At 47.4% G+C, this 23,992-nt stretch overlaps 1 protein-coding gene across 8 annotated transcripts in view; it reads right to left on the bottom strand.

Annotated features, from left to right (window-relative positions):
• The window catches only part of EWSR1 (EWS RNA binding protein 1), a 28,558-nt gene continuing 4,566 nt past the window's right edge, over positions 1 to 23,992 (bottom strand). The window contains exons 4-18 of one of the 8 annotated variants that reach the window (XM_032229656.1): positions 21,816 to 21,942; positions 18,251 to 18,437; positions 16,368 to 16,532; positions 14,054 to 14,265; positions 12,971 to 13,154; positions 9,919 to 9,956; positions 9,219 to 9,251; positions 7,667 to 7,785; positions 7,096 to 7,225; positions 5,666 to 5,764; positions 5,380 to 5,545; positions 4,170 to 4,267; positions 4,029 to 4,091; positions 201 to 453; positions 1 to 105 (exon numbers count right to left, since the gene is read on the bottom strand). In XM_032229656.1, coding sequence (XP_032085547.1) covers positions 66 to 105; positions 201 to 453; positions 4,029 to 4,091; positions 4,170 to 4,267; positions 5,380 to 5,545; positions 5,666 to 5,764; positions 7,096 to 7,225; positions 7,667 to 7,785; positions 9,219 to 9,251; positions 9,919 to 9,956; positions 12,971 to 13,154; positions 14,054 to 14,265; positions 16,368 to 16,532; positions 18,251 to 18,437; positions 21,816 to 21,942 — 1,914 coding nt within the window. In that variant the 3' untranslated portion in view covers positions 1 to 65. Of the gene's footprint in view, positions 106 to 200; positions 454 to 4,028; positions 4,092 to 4,169; positions 4,268 to 5,379; positions 5,546 to 5,641; positions 5,765 to 7,095; positions 7,226 to 7,666; positions 7,786 to 9,218; positions 9,252 to 9,918; positions 9,957 to 12,970; positions 13,155 to 14,053; positions 14,266 to 16,367; positions 16,533 to 18,250; positions 18,438 to 21,815; positions 21,943 to 23,992 lie in introns of all 8 variants that reach the window. The other 7 variants (XM_032229653.1, XM_032229655.1, XM_032229654.1 and 4 more) reach the window with 7 other exon arrangements.

Raw genomic sequence — 23,992 nt, 5'->3', positions numbered from 1 at the left:
TTAAAAAATAAATCTGGTAGTAAATGCAGTCCAGCAGGAAAAAAAGGAGGGGAGGCCACGGGCCGCTAATAGGGCCGGTCTCTGCGGTCCTGGCGGTGCTCCCCCCTGGGACAAAGAGAAGGAATCGGATTAGAAGGGAAGGAGCTCTCTGAATCCTACTTCCCTCCCCCTTCTCCGCCATCCCAAATTCCCAGACCTACTTGTCCATCTTCCCGGGTCCTCCGCGCCTGCTGCCTCGGCCTCCTAGCTGCTCCATTAGAGGTCCTGGTGGGCCCCCGGGGCCTCCTCTCCGGCCCCCTCCGAAGCCCCCTCGGTCCATGCCACGGCCTCCTCGGAACCCGCCTCGGTCTCCACCACGGCCGCCGCGAAACATCCCTCCGGGGCCGCCGCGGTCCATCAGCCCTCCTCGGCCTCCTCTCATGCCGCTGGGGCCGCCCCTGCCGCGATCACCACCTACATCAGGAAAGACAGCGGGGGACTCAAGATGAGGCAAGGTCCTGTCCCTCCCCCGAGGCAGGCGACACTCAAGGCGGCCGTCCCGGAAGCCCCCATAGCGGGCTTGGTTTACCTGCGACACTCAACCGGGTCAAGCCACTCGGGAAGCTGTGGGAAACGCGGGTGCGTTTTAAGTGAGTGTCCGAGAGTGTCCTCCGCTTTCCCCACCACCAACCAAAAATAACACCCAGAATCCGTCTGTCCCTCTTGTCAACGGGACAGAGATGGGGGTGGACGAAGCAACAAGCCAAGGCCCAAGCACGCCATTTTCCTCTCTCACGCTTTCGCTACATACAAAGAGAAGAGTCAACCCAAATTGGGGTGCAGTCGACCCCTTTTAAGCTGCGGCAAGAAGTTGGGAGGACAACTGGGGGGGGGTATTGTGTGGTGCGATTTGCACGCTAAAAGATTGAAAATCGGGGGGCAATCGGGTTTTCCTAATACATCTTGAATTTTAACACTTTTTCCAAACTAAGCAACTTTAAGGTAGGTGAACTTTGAAGCCTAGAAGTTCTGGGGAATTTGGGGGGGGGGGTAGGGGGCTGGAAGTACCCCTCTTAAAAGTTGCCCGGTTTGAAAAGCGCTGCTCTAAAATAAGTCTGATTTTTTGTTGTTAATGGAGGCACAGACTGGTCTGTGGAGCCTCAAAAGAGCAATCAGCAAGTGGCACAATTTATGGCATCCTTGGACCGATGGTGAAATTCAATTTTTTTTTTACTACTGGTTCCGTGGGCGTGGCTTGGTGGGCATGGCAGGGGAAGGATACTGCAAAATCCCCATTCCCACCCCACTCTGGGGCCAGCCAGAGGTGGCATTTGCCGGTTCTCCGAACTACTCAAAATTTCCGCTACCGGTTCTCCAGAACCTGCTGGATTTCACCCCTGCCTGTGGGCATGGCTTGGTGGGTGTGGCAGGGGAAGGTTCCTGCAAAACTCCCATTCCCTCCCGATCAGCTGGGACTCAGGAGGAGGCAGAGAATAGATGGGGCCGTGGCCAGCAAGAGGTGGCATTTGCCGGTTCTCCGAACTACTCAAAATTTCCGCTACCAGAACTTGCTGGATTTCCCCCCTGCCTCTGACGTGGTAGTGATCCCTATTTCCAGGGCAAAGGGACAGTTTGTTGTGCTCGCCGAGGTGGCGCAGTGGTTAAATGCAGCACTGCAGCTGACTGTTATCTGCAGTTCGGCTGTTCAAATCTCACCGGCTCAGGGTTGACTCAGCCTTCCATCCTTCCGAGGTGGGTAAAATGAGGACCCGGATTGTTGTTGGGGGCAATATGCTGACTCTGTAAACCGCTTAGAGAGGGCTGAAAGCCCTATGAAGCGGCATATATAAGTCTAACTGCTATAAAAAAAAACCCCAACACCCTGATGCAGCAGGCATTTTAATCAGAGTGGAGAATTTTTTTTGGGGGGTGGGGTTTGGAGAAGGGAGGCTGCTTCATACCCAAGGAAGTGGCGAAGGCCACGATGGAGGGCATCGGACATGCGGGCTGAGCCAGGGGCTTGCCAGATTAAAGGGGCAGCACGAAGGACTGAAATACCCTTGTCATCACCACCATGTTATTCAAGACATCTGTGCAAAAGGCCCAGAGGTCAAAATATCTAGTATTTAAGGCATCGGTTACTTGAAATAAATTGATTCCCAGTTATCCTCAGTGTGCTGCTGGGCCTTTTTAAGCCTAACACTTAGAGAGGTTCGGAGGCAAGTTGGGGCTGACCCCCACCCCCCAGGGCTTGGTTAGCCGACTTGGGGAGGGGGAGAGAGAACAAAATAGGTGATTCGGCCGTGACAGGGTAATCCTAAGAGGGAGAAAAACTGGAGAATCGGGCAGTTTTCCAGGAAGCAAAAAACAGGGCAGTGAAAGAGTGTCAGGGAGACATCTTAAATATCCTTTTTAATTCCTTCAGCCCTAACGGGGCCTTTGTAAGCAGCTTGCAAATCTAGGGGGGGGCGCGATGGGGACGGCATGTGGGCTGCCTTGAACAGGGCTCCTGCCACGTGACAAAAGGGCACAAGGTCACCGCAAAACGGGCCCCCATCCCCTCCAGCAAGGCTGGATCTGGAAGCTGCAATACAGGCTAAGTCCTTGCCTTGCAACCGTCATTGGGCCTGGAACTGAAAAACTGCTTCTATCCCAGAGCAGTAACTATGTTGAATTCTACCGTGTGGTGCAATATGAATGCAAATCTCAGGGGTTTTCAATTCAATTGTATAGAACGTGAAGGATGGGTGGTTTTGGGTTTTATTTTCATAGTTATAATGTACACTTTAATTTCGTTGTACAAGTGCAACAACAATAAACTAAACTTCCCTTGCTAAGCGAGGGGCTGTTAAGTGGGTATTGTGCCCAATTGAGACCTTTTCAGGCCACAGTCGTTAAGTGAATCCTTGCAGTTAGGAGAAGCCTGTGGTCATTAAGCAAACCCAGCTTCCCTTGTAAGCTTCTGGAAAGATCACAAATGGTAGTCTTACGACCCCCGACGCCCTCCCCCAGGATGAAGCTGCAATCACCGCAATCCGGTTGCCAAGGGCCTCGACATAATCATGTGACTGCAGGAAGACTACAATATTGTTGTGTTAAGCGTGAGGGCCCCATTGTCTGGCTGAGGAATTCTGGGAGTTGAAGTCCACAAGTTGGCCGGGTTGCAGACACACACACACACACCCCCTTGCAATGACATGTGGTGGCGCAGGGGGGTTAAGCGTGCAGTACTGCAGGCTAAGTCTGCGGACCACCAGAAGTTCAATTCTGGCTGGCTCAAGCCTCGCGTCCTTCCAAGGTCGGTAAAATGAGGAGACCCAGATGGTTTTTGGGGGGAGGGGGAGGCTAAGACTGCAAACCGCTTAGGGAAGGCTGGGAAGCACTGCGAGGTGGTCTGTAAGTTTAAGTGCTATTGCTAGAAGGCAGGGGTGTCATTTCATTGAGGGCTGCATGAAGGTTTTGTTTGACCTGAGGAGTGGGCGCGGCCAGCCTGACATCACTTGTGTCAGGAAGGGGGAGGGCACCTGTGGTGCTCTGCCAGCAAAAACAGGTTCTGGAATGGCAACCCTCTGCCACGAAAAACGGAGCCGGGGATGACGACGGGAGACACACAGCCCTCGGGAGCTCCATTTTCACTGGCAGACGCACCATGGGCCAGTCCTTTGCTGTTTCCAGGGCAGGGCAGCCCCACGGGCCACTTCTAAGCCAGATGCCTTGATTTTGACACCCCTGCTAGAAGGGATCTCAAGTCGTCAGAAGCCACAGACACAAGTTGCCTGCTGCGTGGCGAAATGGGAAGCCACCGAGGCTCTTCCGGGCCCCATAGAACCCGGGGCAGCTCTTGCGGAAGACATGCCCTCCCACACGCTCCCCAAAACGAGCGCGCAGCTTCCTCTCCACCTGGGCTCCCGCCCGAGGCAGGCGCCCACGGGGGCCGTGCTTCCAACTACCTGGCTACCTGTCCTACACCTGCGTGGAAGCGACTGCTCCAGAAGCGTTTTAGACACAAACGAAGGTAAAAATGATACCACCTGTACAAGTACCCTTACCACTATTGGTCCCGTATATGAGCCCTCTAAGTGGCAGCGGCTTCCCAAGCAAGAATCCGGGACCTTGTGAATATCACATAAGCAGAGATCAGTGTCAAATAGTCCGAGTCCCACCCCAGCTCGAAGACAGGAGGGGCATACCTGGGGGAGGGAAGGGCGGCGGGAGGAACCCCTCTGGCTTCGGAGCCTTGCACTGGTTACACTCTGTTCTCCAAGCAAAGTTCTGGTTTCCACAGCCCCTAGGAAGGAGAACCACGGTTCTATTAGGAGGGGTGGGGGTGGGGGACCATGGTGAGTGTGTCTGTGTGGGGGTGAGGACAGGCCTGATTGACAACCAAAGTCCCCATACGCTCTCGCACAAGAGCCAAGGATGAGCAGGGATGCCCGCCCCCATCTTCGCAGAAGGACCGTTGCAGAGAATATACAACACCCTTTTGCTCTTCTACGGAAGCAGGTGGGTGGCTAGGAAGTGGCGCAGGTTAAGGCAGGTGAAAATGAACGACAGGTAGTCTTCGACTTAAAACAATTGAGCCCAGAATTTCTGTGTCAGGTTTCCAAAAGTTACCCTAATTACTTAAGTTCCTAACTTACAAACCTCGAGCCAAGTTTCAAAAGAAATCCAGTCATTTATTAGGAACAACATCTTGGTAGCGTCTAACCTGTTTAATTATGGCTGAACTTTACCCGTTTCTCCCTCAGTCTGTGTCATAAATCACATTCACCAATGAGTTGCTGTAGGTTGTCAAATTTCATGGGTAGCAAGCCTGCTGTAGTAATCTGAGATCCAACTATCCGAAGGTATGCGTGATATTCCCCCCCTTTCCTCCAATGTCAACTTGATAAGATATGGAAATGCTTTACAAGTTGGCATTCCATTGTTAAGTGAAAACATCGGTTAGGTGAATTGTGACCCGTTTTTCGACCTTTCTCGCCCACCGTTAAGCGACTCGTTGCACTTGTTACAATTAGTAACACGGTCGTTAAGCGGAACAGGCTTCCTCATGGACTTGGCTTGTCACGAAAGGGGATCGTGGGACAGTGCAACCGTCGTAAATGCGAGGTCGGTTGCCAAGAATGTGAATTTCGATCCTGCGACCATGGGGACGTTGCAATGATTGTAAGTAGGGAAAAAACGGTCTTTTTTTCCAATGCTGTCGTATCTTCAGACAGTCACTAAACAAACTGTTGTTAAGTCGAGGACTACCCTGGGTATATTTTGCCCAGGTGGGCAGAGGCAGGCAAACAAGGGTCAATGATCGTGAAAGGGGGGTTTCTGTTTTTTTAGGGAAGCCCCACGGAGAGATATTACTGTGTTCAGGGGAGGGGGGGGGGAGAACGGCACGGGACTTACGGATTCGGGCACTGCCAGTCTCCAGCTCGATGCTGGACGTTTCCACCCCCAGAAGGGTTTCCTCGGGATCCTCGGGGCCCTCTTGGGGCAAAGCCACCGCCCCGGTCACCACCTCGGCTGCCCATACGACCCATTGGTCCACCAGGTCCCCCTGGGCCTCCTGGACCTGAAAGATAATAGCCGGTGAGTCCAAGGACACTCCCCCCCCCACCCACCCAGTGGGGCATCATGTGCCGCTTTGTGCTTGTGCCCCAAAGGTTACCTCCACGGAGAGGGGGAGGCATACCGCGAGGTTCCCGGGGCAACATGCCTCCCCGCATGCTGTTCAGAGGTAGCTTCTTCCGAGTCATGGAGACCTTGAGTTTGCTGCCTTGAAACTCCTTCCCTGAAACAAAGCAGAAAACGTTCCTGGGGTCATCAAAGCTGCACCTGAGGGGGGGGGGGTCTCGCGACACAGACAGCTGGTGAGGTATTCAAGTTCAAGGCAGGTTTGTCCTTAAGGAGGAGGAATGGGGAAGCACGGGGGAGGGCTGGACTTGGTTCCCCAACCCAACATTTCTCAGCCTCCCCTGGGTGAAATTCTTGGGGGGGGGGGAGTCTGGGAGTTGAAGGGCACACACAGCTGGAAAATGCTGAGGTTGAGAAAGCATAATGGATGGGAAGGAAGGAAGGAAGGAAGGAAGGAAGGAAGGAAGGAAGGAAGGAAGGAAGGACCATCCAACCAGCCGAAGCTGCAATTCATCAAAAGAAACACCAGCAGGGAACGTTCTACCACATGTGGTGGACCTGCCCCAAGGTTAGAAAATATTGGTGTAAGATAAGAAAGTGGCTGGAAGAGATAATTGAAGAGAGGATAAGAGCTGAAGCTGGAATTGTTTCTCCTGGGAAACTTTTGATGGGAAAATGGAGAAAAAATTACAACACATAACACTACACATAGTAACTGCAAGTAGAATTGTTCTAGCACAGAATTGGAAACAGATACCCCCTCCTCCGCGCGACCCAATTATAAGAGGGAAAATCTATGAATGTGCAGAAATGGATAGACTGTCTATGGAAATGAAGGAGAGGGAAGAAACCGAGTACTATCAAATCTGGAATAAATAGTATTCCTGGCTTGCGAGTAAGGGTAAAAGTATATATATAGAGTGTCTTTAAATAAGGATATAAATTAGGATAGTGATATAGAGATAGATTTTTTTGTAAATAGGATTGTTACGAAAGATATGGATACCAATATGGAAAAGCTGTTATAAGTGTAAATTTGTGTTTTAAAGATCGGAAAATTCAATAAAAACTTTTTTAAAAAAAGTGAGGGAGATATCTGTAAAATGTCTGCATTGGCAAGAGATGTCCTGTGTCTTCAACGGAGAAAAAACAGGGGAAGGAAGGGCCCTCCACTTAGCTGACCCATCCCCAGAAGCTTCCAATCCTTCCCCAAGGTGGAAGAAAACACTATTAGACTTTGCAAAGCTAAACTGAAGAGGGAGGGGCAGGCAGCTCTCCACAGCATGTCATTCACATAGCCGTTTCTGAGGCTTCAGCAGGCCCCCCTTTCCACCTTTCTCTCTTGCAGCAAAGTGACCTTTTAGTCAAGGTTGGATTTTTCACACCTCCCGACTGCCCGTTGACAGAAATCAAAGCAGAACCCAACTCTTGCTGGCCGCCCCTTCAAGCTGAATTTCCGCGACAGGCATGTTATAACTTGTAACTCACCATCAAGCCATTCTATGGCTGCTTTGGCAGTGGGAGGGTCATCGTAGCAGACAGTTGCATCTCCCTTGGGCTTCCCAGTATCTTTATCAAGATAGATCGTTATCATGGGTTGTCCAGTTCTTTTGTTCATCTAGGGAATGGGGGGCGGGGGGGGGGAAGGGAAAGAACATTTTTACAGCACTGAAAATTTAAGCTGCAAATTGAGACCAACAGAACGATGTCAGGAGGCTGCGGAAGACGGTAATTTGAAACCCATGGAGCTCAACAGTTTGCCTCTCTCTCTGTAGCACATCACCACAAGCTCCAATTTTTAAGCAAAAGGTCCAGAAATGGGCATTTATGGGAGCCAAACCTGCCTTTCATTCCTACACAGAATTCAATTCTTTATTGGCCAAGTGTGACTGGACACACAAGGAATTTGTATACATATATATTAATAGAAAGCGATCCTGGCTCAAGTGAGTAACTTGAGGAAACAGAACTAAATGGAGGCAGGATTTCCCCCAACGATGCCTCGGAGTTACAAGAAGGGGCACCATCAAATCTCTTCGGGATCGGATCTGATACTCACCTTAACAATGCCACACTGTTTGAAGAAGTCAGTCAGGTCCTCTAGAGTCACATTGTCGGTCAGGCCCTGTACGTACACGGAACTGTTATCAAGCTCATCATCCAGGTCTAGAGGTGGGCCTGTGGACACAAATCACGGGTCACCCCAAAGAACTACGTCATCATGTGTTCAGAATGCCTGGATGTTACTTCCTGCTTTTCAAAAGGACCTGTTCCTGGGCAACCCTATCTATCTACCAATGTTTAAACCCAGGGTTAGTGTATTAAACATGCTACTCTGATTTATACGAGCCAGAGAGGCTATGCAAGGAGACCAAGGATATGGAGGTATCTCTATCCCTCCATCCAGTCTGTCATCTATCTATAGACTATCTATCTATCTATCTATCTATCTATCTATCTATCTATCTATCTATCTATCTATCTATCTCTCTATCTATCAACTCTACCTATCTCTCTATCTATCATCTATCTATCTATCTATCTATCATTTACCAACTCTATCTATCTATCTATCTATCTATCTATCTATCTATCTATCTATCTATCAACTCTACCTATCTCTCTATCTCTCTATCTATCATTTACCAACTCTATCTATCAACTCTACCTATCTACCTATCTACCTATCTCTCTATCTCTCTATCATTTACCAACTCTATCTATCTATCTATCTATCTATCTATCTATCTATCTATCTATCTATCTATCTATCTATCATCTATCTATCTATCATTTACCAACTCTATCTATCTATCTATCTATCTATCTATCATCTATCTATCTATCTACCAACTCTATCATCTACCAACTCTATCCATCTATCTCTTCTATTTACCATCTATCTAGCTATCATCTACTCTATCCATCTATCATCTACCAACTCTATCCATCTCTCTCTCTCTTTCTCTCTCTCTCTGTCTCGATCTATCTATCATCTACCAACTCTATCCATCTCTCTCTCTCTCTCTCTCTCTCTCTCATCTATTCATCCATCCAGTCATCCCTCCCTCCTGCCATCCACCCAATCTAATCTATCGCAAAATAGCAAGGCTGCTTAATCTAACTTCAGCCAGCAGAGTGTAAGTCAAGTGCAAATACAGAGCAAGGAAGCATACAAAGACAGAAAGAGCTAGAATTTTGTGCAGGGTCTCTAAAACAGTGGCCCCCAACCATTTTTCTGTGGACAGGTGGTGGTGGTGGTGGTAGGCGTGATTTCACGTGCCACCTGCATCCCGTGGATGGGGCTTTGCTTGTTTGCACGGCCCGGTTTCTGGCACACTGTGGACTAGTGCCGTTCCTCGGCCCAGGGGTCAGGGACTCCTGCTCTAAAAGAGACCCAACTGCTTTCCAGGGCAGGGAGAGGCTAATCTGCCCATTCTGGGCTTCAAGAGGAGTTTTCCCCTCGTTTGTCAAAATGCCGCCTTCTCCTTTCAGCAAGAGACGAAGGGCTGCAGGTGGGAAAGGCGGCTGCTTTGCGGGGGTGTGTGTGTGTGTGTGTGAGACCCAACTATGATAGAGGAACCTCTTAACCAGCAGGACTTCCAAGTTACCTAAATCAAGATCTGGGACGTCGTCCATGTGTCCTGTCGTCCAGGAGGGAGGGGAAAAAGAAACCACAGAAGCCATCGTTAGTGCCTGCCTCGTGAGCTCTGCTACCCAACAAAAACACACAACTACCTATTTACAACCGCGATTTAAGATGGCGTGGGTTAAAACTCGAATTGACCGCACTGCAAAAACAAAACAAAAAACCATTTTGCAATGCAACACCCTTTTTTTACGCTTATTTTTATTTTTGCGGCTTGCAAGTTTTAGCAGCCTTCTAAAACCATCATCACCTGGTATTATTACACACACGGTGGCTTGGGGGCGGGGTGGGGCATTTTCTTGGGTCAAATCAGTGTTGCCGAGTTTACCAAGGTTACTTATTAAAACGCCAAAGCCTCTGAAAAAACAGTGATTTCCTTCCCCAATTAGTTTCTCTCAACACCTCAAAAACCCTTCGGTTGTTTTTTTAAACACCCTTTTGTTCTGTCACCGTAGGTTAAAACCTTCTAAAAGACCCATTAAGGCATTGCCGGCAGGTACCCATTAAAAGTTCTGTTGCATAGGGCATTTTTTTTCACCGTTTAGGACGCTAACAAATATTATGTCATTATTTTAATTATTGTTTTTTTTTTCTGGCTGCATTATTTTTATTTTTATTATTTTTTTTAAAACACGATCCCATTGTAATGCTCAAAAACTTACCACCAGGCTTACTGAAGCCACCTCGCTCTCCAGCGCTGCTGGGGGGATAAACGAAGAAATGAAGGCCTTCCCTTTAAAATAGCCAGTCCCGCTTGGAGCCTCTGGGGCTCACAGGGAGAAGGGCACTGGCTAACATATCCAAAACATTTGCATCTGTCTGTCTGTCTCTGTCATCTCGTCACTAGGCCTTTCTTCAGGGCAGCTGGGTTCAAATCTCCTTTACACACGCAACGCACCACCTTTGGTTTTGCCTGGGGCTGGATACCACATTGGAGCAGTGGGACTTTTCCACGGCTAATGATGTTAACCATGCAATACTTGGCTCACCGGTAGGAAGCGGAAACAATGGGGGTGGTGGGGAAATATTTTTCCATTCTTTTTTTCCCTTTCTTTTTTTAAAAAAAAATATATACTTGCATACAAGGCACATGGGGAAAGCCCTCTCCATCAACTCCCTCCTTGTTTTTGCGAACGTAAAGTTGCATCCTCAGCCTCTTGCAAGAGGGGGGGGGGGAATCATCCAAATTCCCGGACGGGAAACCTTTTAACATTAACAGTTCAAAGAAAAGGAAAGGAAAGAAAAGGGGGGAAAAAGACAGCAAACCCTAGAATACAATGCAGTTGACAAGTCATTAAACCATACATTTAGGTCTCTTACTGGATTTAACAGTCTCTGTGAAAGGAGCTCTTACAGAATTTACACCGTATTGTGAGGTCTCAGGATGCAACTTTGCGTATCACAACTCCGCAAAGATCCATATCTGTGGTTTTGAGGCAGGGCATTAGAATCATGAAATACAATTAGTGGGCAAATAAAGCCTCGTTGAGGAAGTGGGGTGATTGTTATTATTATTGTTGTTGTTGCTTTTGAAAAGTCCAAAAATGTGAATTTAAGAAAAAAGGAGGGAGAAGAACAGGAAACGGTTAGCAAGTATTGCATCATTAACCCATAAAAGATTTAATTAACACAATTCCAAGCTGATGCATGCAGCTTTCCTTCGTTCCCAAAGTACACACCATATATGTAATCCTTCCCTTTTAAACAGATGTTTTACACTTTTAATTTTACACAATTCTAAAGTTATTACACCTCCCCTCTAAGTTTCATTACCAAACATGAAATTACTATATGCAGTTACCAAAGTTACAGAAGGTTTCCATTTATACAATTGTACACATTTGGTTTAAAAAAAATATTCTAGGTGTATATATATATATATATATTTTTCCTCTCCAAATGGACACCGTGTCTAGTCCCACTTTTCATTATGCTGCCGGCTGAGTACTGAATACGGGTACTTTTTAAGTACTGAAGTGTATACAAGGATCTCACTTTGTAACCTGTAGCATATAAATGCGACAAAGCATGTTAAAAAGTTTCCATGTTTAACAGCCAGTGAAAATATAAAAATACTGAGGCAGTGAAAAAAAAAGGGCATCATGTTAAGAACATCGGGCTCCTTACCTTGCAGGATAGAGACTGAAATGCATCACCACACCGGGACCGAGGGACCCCTCACCAACCCTGGGGTGGCATCACCGGGCCAGCCTTGAGGTACGATTTGTCTACTGCCAATAGCAAAAGGAACCCCCTCCTCCCCTTCCAATTTTCAATTTAAAGTGGCATTTTGGGCACCTGAATGGACCTGAAGACACTGGGATTGTTGCCCTGTGGTTAAAAAAGGCTAGAGGTGAGTTTGAGACTTAAAAGAAAGGGGGAGAAGGGGAGGAGAGAGATGTGGTGATGGCCATTTCAAGTGTCTACGTCTTAATTTTTAAAACACATCTAGGAAGGCCTAACAAATGAAATCGTTTACATATAAAGCTACGGAGCCCTTTTACCATTCACGCCAATCCGAAAGGGTTACTTCTTCAGCAGGGTTAAAAGGGTCATTAAGAGAATTGGGTTTGAGGTCATTAAATCAAGCGAATGACTGAGCAATAAAGATTTCAAACCACGTGGCCTCATCCGTGCTTCAACTATGCAGAGGGGCGCTTTGGTTTATGCGCATGATCAGACCTAATGGAGCGGGGTAGGTGCGTGTCACATTAAGTGTGATAACAGCTGGAACCCTTTTTCTTCCCCCGTCCCTCAATCCAATCGGGTTTGCCGAGCGGGCCCCTCTGCGTAGCGTGGCATACGTGGGTAGAACACACACACACGCGCACACATAAAACATACACAAAACGGCACCTTCAGTTATCAAAAGATCCTCGATCGACCACCGTGCCTTTTTTTAAACCTTAAACCAATCAATCAACGGGGCAACGAGAACGGACGGAGCAAGCTTCCCAAACCAGATCCCGCCATCGCTGGAAATGGCAGAACTGATTTAGGGGTAACCTTTTGAAAAGCTCCTTCGGGGAGCTGCTACGCTCCGAGATCTCTCGGCTTCTTTGTGACTGTTTAAGGGGGGGTGGGGGGCGTGGCTGGGCATTCTCACCAAAGCCTGGCACGAAGGCAGTGGCCACACCAGAGCTATCGTGGGGCTTGAGAAAGTGGCCGAGGCTTCCGCGCGGGCCGCTCTGCCACCAACTCAAAAGGAGCTATTGCCAAGAGCAAAGAGTGCTAGAACAAGGAAAGGGTTTATAACCAAAAAGCAATTGGGGGGGGGGGCACCTTAGTATACATATATACCTCAAACAGCAAGACGAAAACCAGCCAGAGGAGCAAAGGCATAATAACATGGAGATATCCCTTGGATGTGTGTGTGTGTTCAACCCACAGAGGACGGCCCCCTCCCTCTGTTCCGTGTGGAAGGCAGCTGAAAGTTTCATGAATTTAGGCCCCCCAAAAGCCCTCTGGTGACCCGGCTCCCAGCGCTGCAGGGAAAATCCATCCTGCGCCTAGTTTCCCCTTAAGGAGATTGTTCCATGGATTAATTAGCCGTAACAGCTACTTGCTATTAATAACAACTCCTCCATGGGAGAGAGGAAAAAAGCCATTTTGCTCTGGCTTCTCTTTCAGCCCTTCTCGCTGCTGCACACCCTATACAGGGTTTAAAAATCAAATTAACGAGAGGAAGGAAGGAAGAAAAAGGTTTACTCTTACCCCATTCCGCCGCGGCCTCCTCCTCCCCGCCCACCTCTGCTCACGCCTCCACGATCAAATCCCCCTCTTCCCCTGCCCCTGTTTTCAGGGCCGCTCAAGCTCCGGCTTTCTCCTGGGCCAGAAAAGCCTCCAGAGTCTTGGCCATACACACCCATGTTGCTGGGATGGTCTTGGCGGAATGAACCTAAGGAACAATTCACACAGGGTTAAGGACGCGGCTGCGGCCCCTGGCAAGACCACCGAGACGGCCCCCGAGACGGTTGCAGAGGAGTGTCAGTGGGGGGAGGAGAAGGACTTGAAGGAAACTCTACCCACTGGCTCGACGCTTGGCAACCGCCCCGCTAAAAGAAGCATCCCTTTTGCTACTACAGGGAGTAAGTTCGAACGGAACAAAGAGACAGCTTTTGTGGCTCCTTCAACAAGGGGAAGAAAAGGCCAGAGAACAGGAGCGTTTCCTGCATCGCTGAGACCAAAACCTCTAGCAGAAATCTTAAAAAAAGCTTCGTTTATGTTTCTATCAGTGACATGGAACGAGCCTAAAACAACTGAAACGCTGGATTTAAAAAGGCAAGCGAGAGATTCAGAGCTGGATCTGGCAGGAGGAGATCTCTATAAAGAGAGGAACAAGGCAGTCCTTGACTTACAACCGGTCGTTTTAAGGGTTTTAACTCGCCCGATGTTACGGCACCGAAAAAGGGACGGAAGGCTGCTTTTCACATTTACAACGGTGTCAGCATCCCCGTGGTCACGTGGTTCAAAATTTGGAGGCGGCTTGGCAACTGGCATGTACTTATGATGGTTGCGGTGTCTCATACGAGCCCCCCTTTTTGCAAAGCCAATGGGCAAGTCAGATTCACTTTCACCGCCGTCTTACTAACTTAACGGCGGCCGGGATTCGCTTTACAACTCGGGCCAGAAAGGTTGTAAAAGGAGGCAAATCCTTTTGATTTCTGCCTAGCTGCAGAAATCCAGGGCTCAACTGAGGTCGCAAGACAAGGACTACTTTGGTTATCGGAAATGGGGACCCGGGACTGAAAGGTTCGGAGGGAGGGAGGGAGGGAAAGAGAGACGGTGGTTACTTACTTGGCTGCCCGTAGCTACTGCTCTGCTGGCTGTATTGGCTTGGTGCCTGGCTGTAAGATCCAGTGGGAGGTGGGTAGCTGGTGGGGGGCTGCTGCCCGTAGCTGCTTTGCTGCCCATAGCTACCCTGTTGGCCATAGCTACTCGGCTGCCCATAGGCGCCCTGCTGGGAGTAAGTGCTCTGGTCGTAACTACTTGGTTGAGAAGAGGAGTAGCTGAAAAGACACGGCAAAGCACAGGGAAGCAGCTACTGGTTAAAACAAGGTTGTTTTTTTTTTTAATAAATATTTTTATTAGTAAAAGAAAAATACAACAACCAATAACTGGTAAAAAACAATACAACATTCACTGTTTCGCTTTACATTTAACTGCGTTTCAAGACGTTCCCATAATATCAAAATCCTTATAGACATCAGAGGTTAGATATCTTCTCCCCTCCCTCCCTCTTTCCTTCCCTTGTTTCTTCTTTCCCACTCCCCTTCCTTCCCTCCATCCTTCTCTCCTTCCTTCCCTCCTTTCTTTTCCTATCCTACCTTTCCTTCCCTCTCTCTTTCCTCTCTTCTTCCAGGTTTTTAAAGGGTTCATAAACTGACAGCCTTATCAAAGTAATGCCTGGCTTTGATGCATTTTCGTGGCTAAAGGAGGTTTGTTATTTAAAGGATGCGGGGCATGGAGTATTCAAATAATCCCAATCCTTGGTTCCCCATTACAAACTGCACCACATTACTTTTAAAAAAAATATTTGTCCTTGCTAAAGATTGTTTTTTTCTCTAACCGGACCAACACAGTCCAAAAAGTGAAATGTTCCCAAGATTGTCTCCCTTGAAGTTAAAAACCCAGGGGTGGAATAAAATTGTTGTTGTGGTTCACCGCACAGCCAGCCTGAATTTGGCATTTTTATTCACTTATCAAGATATTACCGTATTTTTCGAAGCATATAAGACGAACCTTTTTCCCCTCAAAAAAGTGGCTGAAAATCTGGGTGCGTCTTATACACTGAAGACAGCATTTTTTTTGCCTCCGAAACCCCGTCCCCTTCACCAAAATGGCTGTGCAGAGCCTCTATGAGGCTTTCAGAGCTCCTGGGGGCTGGGGAGGGCAGAAATGAGCGAAAAACGGGCTGATTCTCCCTCCCACCCCCGAGCACCCTATAAGCTTCTTAAAGGCTATGCATGTCCTGGGGGAGGGGGGGGGGAGAGAAACGGGGCTGTTTTTGCAAAAACCGGGCCGTTTTTGGGAGGTCTGCATAGTCCAAAAACTTTTTTTTTTAAATTTGCCTCTTCAAAATCTTGGTGCGTCTTATACTCTGAAAAATGTAGTATTTGTATCCTGTCTTTTTATTATTTTTACAAATAACTCAAGACAGTGAACACATCAAACCCATTTGCCTCCGATTTTCCCTGCAGCAACAACCCTGTGAGGTAGATTGGACTAAGAGAGAGTGACTGGCCCAAAGTCACCCCACCGGTTTTCATAGCTAAGGTGGGATTTAAACTGACAATCTCCTGGTATCTATTCTGGTGCCTTAATTACTAGAGAGAATATGCTTATATCTCCTGAATATTGAAACCCACAATTAGAGAGACTTGGTTTAAAGTAAAGATAAAGGTTCCCCTTGCACATATGTGCTAGTCGTTCCCAGCTCTAGGGGGCGGTGCTCGTCTCCGTTTCAAAGCTGAAGAGCCAGCGCTGTCCGAAGACGCCTCTGTGGTCATGTGGCCAGGATAACTCAATGCCGAAGGCGCACGGAATGCTGTTCCCTTCCCACCAAAGATGGTCCATGTTTTTCTACTTGCATTTTTTACGTGCTTTCTGCTAGGTTGGCAGAAGCTGGGACAAGTCACGGGAGCTCACTCCGTTACGCAACACTAGGGATTCGAACTGCCAACCTTTCTGATCGACAAGCTCAACCAACGCCTTAGCCACTGAGCCACCGCGTCCCTCAACAGCCTTAGTAAAACTTATAATAATGCACTAATTAATTGCACTAATAAAGTGCAATACAACTGAATTGCTTTGGTGTGGGGGGGCAGGAGGGGACTGGAGTCTAAAAAGCACCCCTTCTTAATGTTCCACAGTGTTTGTTGTTGGGTTTTGAGCTAGCCTGCTGTGCAAAACACAGCATCACTATCCAAGACATGATCTGGGATGCCAAGACGTTTACATTTTGGGTCACCAAAGGCCCAGGATAGTTTAAACTTCAGAAGGGACCTCAGCTTCAATGCTTCCTTGTTCAAAAGGCCACCCCCAATCCCAGAACATTTCATCCAGCCGAAACCCAACACAGAGAGGGAGGAGAGAAGGTGCGAACGCTCACCTGGTTGGCGGGTAGGCTGGCGGTGCAGTCACCGGCTGCATTGGGTAACTTCCAGGAACCTGGTAACTGTAGTTACTCTGGCCATATCCTAGGCTCGGTTGAGTGTAGCCTGTTGAGCTAGTCTGAGCTTGGCTGGTATCTGTAGGTTTGCTACCATCCTGGGGTCTAAATGGGGAAAACAGGAAAGAAAAGCATATTTTATACAAAGCCTTTTCTTCCTGCTTTTCTGGTAAAGGACTGGCTACCCCATCATGTTAACAAGCTGTAAAAAAAAAAAAAAACACACTTTCCTCTCACATAATGCAGTTGTTAAAATACTCTACCTCTTGTTATAATTCTTCAGCTTCAAACGTCACCTTTTAATATCTAGGCCAGCGATGGCAAACCTTTTTTGGCTCCCGTGCCATAAGCGGGATGGGGGGGGGGGGGTCGTGCACGGGAATGCCGCACGCATGCTTCCCTGAAGGCTCCGGAGGCTAAAAACAGCCGTACGAGCAAATCGGAGGTCACTTCCGGTTTGTCCATTGGATCGTTTTTCGTCCCCTGGAGCCTTCAGGGAAGCCTCCGGAAGCAATAGCAATAGCAGTAGACTTATATACCGCTTCATAGGGCTTTCAGCCCTCTCTAAGCGGTTTACAGAGAGTCAGCATATTGCCCCCAACAATCTGGGTCCTCATTTTACCCACCTCGGAAGGATGGAAGGCTGAGTCAACCCTGAGCCGGTGAGATTTGAACCGCTGAACTGCTGATCTAGCAGTAGCCTGCAGTGCTGCATTTAACCACTGCGCCACCTCGGTGGCCCCTGAAGGCTCCGGAGGGCTTAAACCAGCCCTAGCGCAAATCGGAAGTCCGTTCCTGAACTTCTGGGAAGCTGTTATCGCCCTCCCCAGGCTCCTATAAAGCCCCTGGAGGGCGAAAAATGGCTTTAAAAAAGGCTGAACTCAGCTTGCCAGCCTGTGCATATGCGCTGGCCAGCTGACAGGGCAACGTCTCGCCAGCCCGGATCTAGGCTGCTTTAGAGAAAACATAAATTCTGGGAAAACCAGGCGGCTACAGGTAGTGCTCGACTGAGGAGTGCAATTTCTGCTGCTAAGCGAGAGAGTTAAGTGAGTTTTGCCCCATTCCACAACCTTCCTTGCCGTGGTTGTTAAGTGAATCTGGTTTCCTCATTGACTCTGCTTGCCGGAAGGTCCCAAAAGGGGATTATGTGACCCTGCAACCGTCATAAATGTGAACCAGCTGCCAAGCGCCTGAATTTTCAGCACATTTGACGATGGGAATGCTACAACGGTCGTAAGTGTGAAAATGGCCATAGGTCACTTTTTTCAGTGCTTCGGATAACAGCCACGAGGACTTCCTATGCCCACAATGGCATACGTGCCAGACGTGGCACAGAGCCCTCTCTGCAGGCATGCACGCCATCGCCAGCTGCTCTTCTGGTTTCTGGCATGTGCATGGACGCCAGCTAGCTTGCCTTCGCACGCGCTGGCACTCACACCCTCTGGTTTGGGCACTCAGTGCCAAAAAGTTCTGCCATCATGACCTATGCTTTCTCATTCTGTGTGTTGTAGGGAGGCACGTCTGTAGCTCTTAGTAACTGGCCTTGTACCAAACAATCTTAGTAACTGGCCCTGAACCAAGACAGCAATCTGCCCCAATCACCAAGGCAAACTATTTAAAAAAATAATAATATGCAGATCTCTTTCCACCCAACACAAGGGTGAATTTTATCCATGAGCTGCTTCACTTATGGATTAATGGAGATGGGGCAGAGGAGAGAGACTGAAGAGTAATTCAGAGGAGCATTTGCAATCCAAGGAAAAAGCAGAACAGAGGCACCCTAGGAACTTAAAAAAAACCAAACACAAATCCATATATTTTACCTTGCAGCTGTAGTACTTGTTGGCTGCTGTCCATAGGTAGGATAGGCAGGCTGGGTTCCGTAAGCAGATGGAGCGGCGTAGGAAGCCTGTGTGGTGGTAACTGTGGCAGTTGTGGTGTCATAAGCGGCTGTGCCGTACCCTTGGACGGGCTGGCTGTAAGCCTGAGGGGCAGCTGGGGTGGTATAACCTGCCAAAGTAAGCGAGTAAAACTGTGGTGTTTCTTATTACCTGGTCAAGGTGTACGTGCAGTCCCCGACTTGTGCCCACAAGTTCTGTTGCTGAGCGAGACATTTTCTTACGTAACATTCGCCCCCCCCTTTTACCACTTTTCTTGCCGCCGTTGTTAAATGAAGCCCTGCAAGTGGTTCAGTCAGCAACACGGTTGTTAAGTGAACCTGGCTTCCCCTTTGATTCTGCTTGTCGGAAGGCGGCAAAAGCCTGGCCCTGGGTCACGGCAACTGTCGGTCAGCTGCTAAACAGCTGAATTTTGACCATGCGGATGCTGCAATGGTCGTTAAGTGTGAAAAGCGGTACTATTTTTCAGTCCATTTTTAACGTCCAACGGTCACTAAACAAAAGGTTGTTAAGTCGAGGACTACCTGTACAGATATACATATTATGGCACCAGAAATAACCTTAATCTGAGCCTTAAATTAAAGATCATGGTCTAATCAGGATTGACAACTGTTGAGGAATCAGGGAGCTGAAGGGCAACCAGGTTAGGGGAAGGCCATCCAATGTATAAAAAGATATTTAATGTGGTGTGTTTCCTCCTATTGCTACCTAACAGGCCACAAGGTGCTGGTGGTGACTATATACAACCCAGCTTTCAAAATCCAATTAGTAAAGAATTGCCTTGTGAGCAATCACTAGTTTCATTTCAACGTAACCAGCTGAGAAACAATGATATAAACTTTCCTCATTTCCACAATTAAAAGGTGTTCATATCTTGTGTGAAAACAATGTATTCCAGTAGAGCAGTGTTTCTCAACCTTGGTGACTTTAAGTCCTGTGGACTTCAACTCCCAGAATCCCCCAGCCAGCAGAGCTGGCTGGGGAATTCTGGGACTTGAAGTCCACAGGACTTAAAGTCACCAAGGTTGAGAAACACTGCAGTAGAGGAAATGTGCCGGAATTCTGAAGGTGCCATTCTGAAAACAGACAGGAATTGCTTTGCTGAATTCAACCCAAACATGGGATTGCAGTGTTAACAGTGGTCCAATTGTGAGGAGAGGGAGAAGAAAGCTCTCTCAATGGAACAGGTTGCCTCCTGAAGTTGCGGGACTCCATTGTTGGAGTTTTGAAGGACAGACTGGACAACCATTTGACCAGGATGGAATAGGGTTTCCTTCCTTGGCGAGGGGTGGGTGGGACTAGAACAGGGGTCCTCAACCTCTGGGTCCTGGCCTATTACTTGTGGGTGCTCCAATACTGGAGGCTTTTAACTATAGACTGGACAACCATTTAGAATAGATTGGAATGGAATAGAATGGGACAACAGAGTTGGAAGAGACCTTGGGAGGTCTTCTAGTCCAACCCCCTGCTTAGACAGGAAGCCCTACACCACTTCAGACAAATGGTTATCCAACCTCTTCTTAAAGACTTCCAGTGTTGGGGCATTCACAACTTCTGGAGGCAAGTTGTTCTACTGATTGATTGTTCTGTCAGGCAATTTCTCCTTAGTTCTAAGTTGCTTCTCTCCTTGATTAGTTTCCACCCATTGCTTCTTGTTCTACTCTCAGGTGCCTTGGAGAATAGTTGGACTCCCTCTTCTTTGGGGCAGCCCCTGAGATATCGGAAGATGCTATCATGTCTCCCCTAGTCCTTCTTTTCATTAAACTAGACATACCCAATTCCAGCAACCGTTCTTTATGTGTTTGTCTCCAGTCCCCTAATCATCATTTGTCCGTAATGGTTTAGGGTTGGAGTAGAAGACCTCCAAGGTCCCTTCCAACTCTGTTATTCTGAAGTGCTTCCATCATAGATTGCGTTGTTGAAACCTCTGCCCTCTTTAAAAGCCCTAACCTATTACATGATAACACAGGTTTGGAGCACAAGGGGGCAAAATCCATGCTACTTAGAAAGTTGGAAGAAAGTGTTTTTCACAGAGTTTTTCCATGCACCGAAAATTCAACGGCTTTCTGCCCATCCTTCAAAAGTCATCTTCTTGCAAATATCAACACGAAGCATTCAGATCCTGATTTTTAACCGTGCAAGCAAAGTACTCTACGGAACATTTACAAAACACTGAATGTCGATACACATTTGGAGGAGCGATCCAGTCAAGTGAAACATGCAGGGATGTAACAACTGAAAGATGCCTAGTTATGTCGCTCACCCTTTAGTAAACTAGAAAAGCAGAGTTAAGCCAAATGGCCTTTTCCCCCGCAGCTGAGGCTTACAAAATAAATAAATACAATTTTATCAGCAGCTGGAAAGAATCGATTAATGGCCCCTTTTTTTTATAGAAACGTGGCCTTTCTAACCGGAGTAGCAAACCGCCAAACGGGCCCCTTCTATGACCACGCGGCAGGTTTCGCTGCCAATTTTTTTCCCCCCCTAAAAGGTGAACGCCATAACCTTTTATAGACAAAAACAGACTGCACTTCCCATGCAAAAATTGAGCAGGAGATTCAAACCTGTGCTGGTCCCTTCTACTGTGGAAAGCACGAAACAAAAAGTAGAGGGCATTTCAGCGGAACACGCAAGCACGCTTTAAGGCTAATTTCCTCGGAAACAGGAGGAGGAAGGGGAAAAAAAAAGTTCTAGCGTCTCGGAACACCCAGAAAATGTTTTCATTCGCGAGGAGCCACTTTTTTTTTTTTTTTGCTAGCCTTCGGGAAGCGTCTCAATTCGGCAAGGACTTTCTTTTAACAGCCAATTGGATCCACGGCAGCATCGTTCTCTCCGCCCAACCCAAATAAGTAAGTAAATACAGGTAGTCCTCGACTTGCGACCACAATCCAGCCCCATGTTTTTCTTGCTAAGCGAGACGAGTTTAAATAATCCCCCCCCTCCCCTAATTTTACGATCTTTCTTGCCACTGTTCAAGTGAATTGCTGCAGATGTTAAGCTAGTAATGTGGTTGAGGACTCAAGATTGTTGGGGGGGGGGGGGGGCAAGAAGCTGACTCTGTAAACTGCTTAAAGGGGGCTGTAAAACACCGTAAAGCGGTCTATAAGTCCAAGGCAGTGTCTCTCAACCTTGTCAACTTGAAAGTGTCTGGACTTCAACTCCCAGAATTCTGGGAGTTGAAGTCCAGACACTTTCAAGTTGACAAGGTTGAGAAACCCTGCTCTAAGGGATGCTCCTATTGTTTAGTCAATCAGGCTTCTCCCATTGGCTTTGCTTAACAGGAGGTCACAAAAGGGAAAGGCACATGACCCCGGGGCCATTGCCCCTGTCGTAACTATGAATCGAGCGTCTGAATTTTGATCACAAGACCACGGGGATAGACCCCGCCACAGTCGCTTTTCAGTGCCGCTGTTCGAAGGGTCCCTAAACACCAACTGTTGCTCCGTCAAGGACTACCTGCGCAAGAGCGACCGAAGGCAGAGATGCTCACCAGTTGGAGGCTGCCCGTAAGAACCCGCATACGCAGTCTGCCCGTAGGTAGCTGTGGTCTGAGCCTGGGTATAGTTGGCATCCGTGGGCTGCCCATAGGTGCCGTAGCTTTGTTGTCCGTAGGCCTGCTGGCGACAAGAAGGGATGTTAAAAACTACGCCACGTAAAAGCAGGGGTGAGGATCTTACTTGGATTGTAATTCTTATGAACGGGCAGGTCAGGAGGTTACATCGTCCCACTTTGAATGACTTGATGTGTTCTCAGGTCAGGCAGAACAACTGAATAATCCCTCAAGATTGCCAACACCCACCAGACCCAAGGGAAAAAGAGAAACAGGTATATAGTTGCCTGTCAAGAAATATTCAGGGCTTTCCCCATAAGCCCAATTCACTCACTTTTGCCAGGACAAGGAAGTTACAGAGGAAAACTCAATTATGGCACATTAGCAGATAGTTCAAGTTAATAATTTCGTTCAGCCCAGAACTAACGTTTAGCAAAAGGGAAGTAATCTGTCCTTACTTTTCTCCGCCCTAAAAATCACCTCAAATTTTCTGTCGACTCTGCAGCATAATATCTATGGAGATTGTCAATCATCCAGGTCCTGAGTGTTCCAAAAAGTGCTTTTTGCAAAAGACAACTGGACTTTCTTGGTTTTTTCCCCCCCTTCCTTTGAAAACATTTTCTTCCTCATCCAAGAAGCTTACTTAAAATGGAAGACGCTTCTTGGACAAGAAGTAAAATGTTTTCAAAGAAAATCTCACACACCCCCCTCAAAAAAGTCCAATTGTCTTTCGCAAGAAGCATCTTTGGGACGTCTGCAGTACATGGTGTTTCTTTAAAATACTAAGTGCTACGCAAAAACATTTCTCTTGCTTGTAAACAGCAATTAAGAGTCAAGCCTGTATAAACAACTTTGGTATTTTTATTTCTAACACGATCCATGTGTTTTAATGAAGAATACTCTGAGCACATATGGGAATGGAGCTTCAAAAATATCAATGCCTTTCTATAGAGCATGGCATTGTCTATTTGGAGGTAACTACCGTATTTTTCGGAGTATAAGACGCACCTTTTTCCCTCAAAAAAGAGGCTGAAAATCTGGATGTGTCTTATACACCGAATACAGCATTTCTTGCCTCTTGAAGCCCTGCCCCTTCACCAAAATGGCCATGCATACCCTTATGGAGGCTGGAGAGGGCAGAAATGAGCAAAAAACGGCCCGTTTTTGCTCCCCCCCAGCACTCTGTAAACCTCCATAAGGCTATGCATGCAATTTTTTTGACAAAAAATGGGCCCGTTTTCGTGAAAAATGGACCGTTTTTTGCTCATTTTTGCCCCCCCCCGGAACACCCTGCAAGCCCCCCCCCCCCAAGGCTATTCATGTCTTTTAAAAAAAGGCCCCATTTTCGCAAAAAAACGGAACGTTTTTTGGAGGTTTGCAGAGTGCAAAAACTTTTTTCCCCCTTTTGGAAAGCTCTTTAACTGATTGTTGAGAATTACATTGATCAAGTGCTGTGCCAGCAGAAACACCTACCTACCTACTGTATTTCTCTCTCTCTCTCTCTATCCCTTTATCTACCTACCTACACACACTCTCTCTCCCTACCTACTGTATTTCTTTATCTCTCTCTATCCATTTATCTACCTAACTACTCTCTCTCCCCCTCCCTCCCTACCTACTGTATTTCTCTCTTTTTCTTTCCCTCTACCTACCTACTTTTTTTTAAAATTGCCTCTTCAAAACCTTGGTGCATCTTTTACTCCGAAAAATATGGTAACCCCCTATTCCTGCCAGGTTTTCAAAGAAGCAAAATGGCAAATAAAGGAAAGAGATTAAATGTTACCCCTAAGTTAGTTGCTCTTCAGAGGCTATTTCAGTGAATTTTAGCATCAATAGTTTTCAATGCCATTGTCATTTTAATTTTTTTTAAAGAAGTATTTTGTTAAAATGACTTTATTTTTAATCTGGGTAGTCCTCGACTTACAACCACAATCGAGCCCAAAATTTCTGTTGCTAGGTGAGACACTAGTTCAGTGGATTTTGTTCAATTGTATGAGCTTTCCTGGCACAGTTGTTAAGTAACCACTGCAGCCATTAAGTGAATCTGGCTTCGCCATTGACGTTGCTTGTCAGAAGGTCACAAAAGGGAATCACATAACCCCGGGACACTGTCATAA

Source organism: Thamnophis elegans, chromosome 13, assembly GCF_009769535.1.
Source record: "Thamnophis elegans isolate rThaEle1 chromosome 13, rThaEle1.pri, whole genome shotgun sequence".
In the NCBI taxonomy this organism is placed as follows: Eukaryota; Metazoa; Chordata; class Lepidosauria; order Squamata; family Colubridae; genus Thamnophis; species Thamnophis elegans.
This window is presented reverse-complemented; position numbering and strand designations above follow the sequence as displayed.